This window comes from Nothobranchius furzeri, chromosome 12, assembly GCF_043380555.1.
Source record: "Nothobranchius furzeri strain GRZ-AD chromosome 12, NfurGRZ-RIMD1, whole genome shotgun sequence".
Taxonomy (NCBI): Eukaryota; Metazoa; Chordata; class Actinopteri; order Cyprinodontiformes; family Nothobranchiidae; genus Nothobranchius; species Nothobranchius furzeri.
In genome coordinates this window covers 58,983,089-58,988,122 of record NC_091752.1, presented here as the reverse complement: position 1 = coordinate 58,988,122, position 5,034 = coordinate 58,983,089, and the positions used below count along the sequence as shown (strand labels likewise).

The 5,034-nt window shown below is 43.6% G+C and overlaps 1 protein-coding gene across 1 annotated transcript; it reads left to right on the top strand.

The window, feature by feature from the left end:
- The first annotated feature begins 257 nt into the window (after nucleotides 1–257).
- Nucleotides 258–3,019, top strand: LOC107376451 (transcription factor Sox-9-B). Its single transcript, XM_015945555.3, has 3 exons — nucleotides 258–827; nucleotides 1,135–1,379; nucleotides 1,631–3,019. The coding sequence occupies exons 1-3, from the start codon at nucleotides 400–402 to the stop codon at nucleotides 2,407–2,409; spliced, it is 1,452 nt and encodes a 483-aa protein (XP_015801041.1). The 5' UTR covers nucleotides 258–399; the 3' UTR covers nucleotides 2,410–3,019.
- The last annotated feature ends 2,015 nt before the right edge of the window (nucleotides 3,020–5,034 follow it).

The following is a 5,034-nucleotide window of genomic DNA, read 5'->3' as shown; positions in this document are numbered from 1 at the left end:
ATTTAGCTGAAGCCGATGTCCAGGAGGGGAAACCCACTTGGCTGAGCTGGAGTTTTCTCTGACCTGCGTCTCCGCCCACTGAACGCCCCCCAGCCTTCCTTTCATAAATTGCGGCATCGTCTCCGGAGTTCGCAGACTCTTCGGTTACTCAGCTACGGTTCTCAAGTCACAGATTCTGAAGTTTAGCAACAGAAGCGACAACTTTTGGTTTGCTTTCTTATTTGTGACTTAGCAAAAACGTCAAGGAGCGTTGAAGATTTATTTTTGCATCGTTGTCCTTTCGTTTGAAGGATTCAAGTTTGCCAAACTTTGCGCTCCAACAGACTGGCAACACGGATTAAAAAAAGGAAGAAGGACTTTCTTTTTTCTTGTGAGAAGCCGGTCCTGCATCGTTCTCGCATGAATCTGCTCGACCCTTACCTGAAGATGTCAGAAGAACAGGATAAGTGTCACTCTGACGTTCCAAGCCCCAGCATGTCTGAGGACTCCGCGGGCTCACCATGCCCGTCCGGCTCCGGTTCGGACACCGAGAACACTCGACCGTCCGACAACCACCTCCTCCTGGGTGCCGACTACAAGAAGGAAGGAGAAGAAGAGAAGTTTCCTGTGTGTATCAGAGACGCGGTGTCGCAAGTGTTGAAGGGCTACGACTGGACGCTGGTGCCAATGCCGGTGCGTGTCAACGGCTCAAGCAAGAGCAAACCCCACGTGAAAAGACCCATGAACGCCTTCATGGTGTGGGCTCAAGCGGCGCGGAGAAAACTGGCTGATCAGTACCCGCACCTGCACAACGCAGAGCTCAGTAAAACCCTGGGGAAACTTTGGAGGTGAGTTCCTCCGCCGTGCGCCTTTACGCACCGCGGAGCGCGCTGCGCTTCTTCTGTTAACTTTGCACATCTTGGCTGCTTTGGGTATTACAGTGCGCTGACCTGGTTGAGGTCTGTACACGAATGGTACTTTGTCAGATTCATAGTTCGCTTAGACTCACCTGAATTTAGGATGTGTTTTATTTATTTTTGTTCTCTGGTTGGTTAAATCCCCCCCCCCCCCCCCCCCCCCACACACACACACACAGACATAAAAAAATCTATTTTTATCAGATTTAAACTTATGATTTTTTTTTTACATTGCCAGGCTGCTTAATGAGGTAGAGAAGCGTCCGTTCGTAGAGGAGGCTGAGCGCTTGAGAGTGCAGCATAAAAAGGACTACCCCGACTATAAATACCAACCAAGGAGGAGGAAATCTGTCAAGAACGGCCTGAGTGAACCGGAGGACGAGCAAACCCACATCTCTCCAAATGCGATCTTTAAGGCGCTGCAGCAGGCCGACTCTCCTGCATCCAGTTTGGGAGAGGTGCACTCTCCAGGAGAACATTCAGGTCAGGATTGGAATAAAATTAAGTTTGAAATTCTTAGTTTATCTTGGTACTATTTGTCGGGTTTTAATCATTTCGAGCAGATGGTCATTGAGAATGATTTGTAAATTATTAGAGTTTTACAAACCAGCATGTAAATTCATCTGTCAGAATAAAGCCATTAACCTCTAATATGCATTTCAATTTATTCTAGTGGCAAAATTGTCTTTAGACGGAGATAAAAATAGAGTCTAACTTTATGTTTCCCAAATTAGGTCAGTCACAAAGTCCACCAACACCCCCAACCACCCCCAAAATGGATCTCCCTTCCAGCAAAGTTGACCTAAAGCCTGAAAGGCGACCTGCACAAGAAGGCACCAGCCGACAGCTCAATATCGACTTTGGAGCTGTGGACATTGGTGAGCTGAGCAGTGACGTCATCTCCAACATGGGTAGCTTCGATGTTGACGAGTTTGATCAGTATCTGCCACCACACAGCCACGCTGGGGTTACTGGTGCAGCCCTGGCTGGTTACCCTGGCAGCTACGGGATCAACAGCTCTTCAGTCAGTCATGGAGCCACTGTTGGAGCTCACACCTGGATGTCCAAGCAGCAGCAGCAGCAGCATTCTCTGACCACCCTGGGCAGTGGTGGCGGAGGAGGAAGAGGAGGAGGAGAGCAACAGGATCAGCAGAGAACCACCCAGATTAAGACGGAGCAGCTGAGTCCAAGCCACTACAAAGAGCAGCAGGGTTCCCCGCAGCATATCTCCTACGGGTCCTTCAACCTGCAGCACTACAGCACCTCCTCCTACCCCCCCATCACAAGAGCACAATATGACTATTCAGACCACCAGAGTGGTGCCAACTCTTACTACAGCCATTCCACAGGCCAAGGTTCCAGCTTGTATTCCACCTTCAGCTACATGACTTCCAGCCAGAGGCCGATGTATACCCCCATAGCTGACAATGCTGGTGTGCCCTCCATGCCGCAGTCCCACAGTCCACAGCACTGGGAACAGCAGCCCATTTACACTCAGCTGTCAAGGCCTTGAGGAGACAGTCTGAGAACACCCAGGACTTGTGTAAGCCCCGATGCCACACACACCTATTTCCATCAGAAAAACAGAATGTGGACGTTTTTGTAACTCTAAAGTTTATCTCTGAATTGGCTCACGGCAGTGCCTTTTGTAATAGTTGTGATTATATATTTTTACATATAATGTTTTAAGTCCTCTGTGAGGACATACTTGTCATGAGTATAATAGTATGTACTGTGTATGTATTCTGCTTTGATTAAGGTCAGTCATCATCACCATCCTCCCGATTGGTAGGTTTGTTTGGTAGGTACAGGGATGTCGGGTTAAAACACCCTCCGTGGCCTTATTTCTCACAAATTAGCTTTTATTTGTATTTTACAGGAAGTAAGAAAATGTATTTACTGATATTTCATGAAAGCCTCTGAGTTTTTGTGCTGTACATATGTTAATTCTTTAAGAGATGTTGAACAATGCAGGAGTGTAATAGATTAGAGGTCCTGGCCATGATATGACATGTCCTTTGTGATAAAGCCCAATGTTCGATTTCCTGTTTGCTTCAGCTGAGTTGTTTGAAACGTCATACCAAGTGCCGTGTAACTCTTTTAGGGGACTTACTGTGTTGTGAAAGCAAAGCTTGCTTTTATATGCCTTGATACCATTGGTGCCTATGGAGCCGCAGCGGAAGAGTCGCACACTGGTGCTGCAGTTGTGGAAACAGCAGCACAGGTCCGACTTCCTGCTTGATGAGATTCAGGAAGTGACCTTTGACCTGACCATTTGCCAGAACCCTTCAGGTCTAAACATGCTACTACCAGATTTTTTTGCCTCCTCTTTTATTCCTAATTATTTTTTTCTTAATTTATTATTTAGCATTAATTTTATTTCAGATTAACTGTTTGCCAATATATTTTAAAACTCAGCAGCAGTTAACAAAGGTGAATTGGGTTGCTGTCATTTGTGGTACAAGGTTGTTTATTTATCATTTGTAAATATTACTGTAAGAACATTTTTCTTTGATTCTCCACCTTTTCTGTAGAGAATACTTTAAAAAAATTACAACATGGGCCTTTTTCTCTTTTTCTTCTTCTAACAAAGGATTTTTCAGAAGCAGCTGTAAAGAAATAGCTTGAATCAACGTGATGCATTTTGTTTTCGGAATGAAAAGTTGTTCTTTATTTTATATTTTGTATTAGTTCTCATTGTCATCTCAATGCAGTTTCCCTAGGAAACACGGCATTATCTTAAAAGCTTGTTTTGTAATATTTTTGTTTGCAATAAAAATGAAATCAGAAAAATGCGTTGCAGTTTTCGTCATAACATCAGAGTCATTCTTACCAACTGCAAGAAAATAAGCTATATCACCAGATTTTAAATAAGTTGGTATTTTATTTTCTAAGTAACTTCTTTTTGCAAAATGAGTAAAAATGAAGCTAATCATGCTGATGTGAGACAAATTTGAGTTTTTCTGCCTTCTTGGCAGTTGGCAGCAGCAGTTTAGTGACTTTTGCCTGTAGCTTCTTGGACCAAGAAGTCTGAGGTCCGGTGTTACCCCCTGCCCAGAGATATGTCCACACCCCTACCTCTGTCTATACACAACATCTTAAAGAAATAAACTACATGCTGCATGCTGTTTATTCATTACTGGCTAACTTGTATGGGAATAGAGCTGCACTTAATAAATCAGAGGCAATTGTAAACACAATCAGGTACTACAGCTCTGTGTTGAAATTTGAGGTACATTCACAGATGACGTCTCATTCATCACATCAGTTGGGTTAAAACTTTTTTTCTGCTACAGCTCAGCGATTGCTAAAAAAGTTTTATTCTGAAAAGTTTATTTCAATCTGCATAGGTAGAATTAAGGAGCACATCGTGTTGCTGAAATAACAAGTTCATGACACATTTCTGCTGTCGATATTGGCAGATGTAAGTTTTGATTTCGTATTTTGAGATTCATAAAAGTCTAACATAAACAACAGGTTAAAACGAATCAAATGTTAATTTATTGTTGATTAGAATTACCGTAATCTCTTCTTTTTGTAAAGCCTGTCAATCACACAAGCTCTGGCTTATAAACACAGAATACATAAGGTATGTTTTTGCTTGTTTTCAGCGTCATCGGGCCTCACGCTGATGTCTCTGGTTACAAAAGTGGAGAATTCTGACAGTGAGGAGCAAACAGGGTGGGTGAAGCCCACCTCCCACAGAGAGCCCGAGGGGCCCATCCATCAGTGAATCTCCTGTGGCTCAAACCTGGAGTCATGCAGCAGGGCCTAACATGGCAAACAGAAGACAGTTACAGATTGGTTAAGGCTGGACAAAAAAAAAAAGTGCATCCAGGGGAAAACCACAATGTTCACAATTTTTAACCTGCAAAGGCAGGAATGTTATTTCTGACTGATGCCATTCTAAAGAGTTCAAAACAAGTCAATTTTTTTTTCAAAAACGGAAACCATCAAAATGACAGTGTGGGGGAGTTAGAGTACACCTCTACACCAAACAATGACTTTAGAATTTTCTGAGCTGTGTAATATACAGTATTTCTTTGTGACTTACAATTAAGCTGTCTGACCTGTCCCCACCAGGTGTGTGTGGTAACAGAGCTGTGATTGACTCCTGATGGAAGTTCAGCTGTAGCCA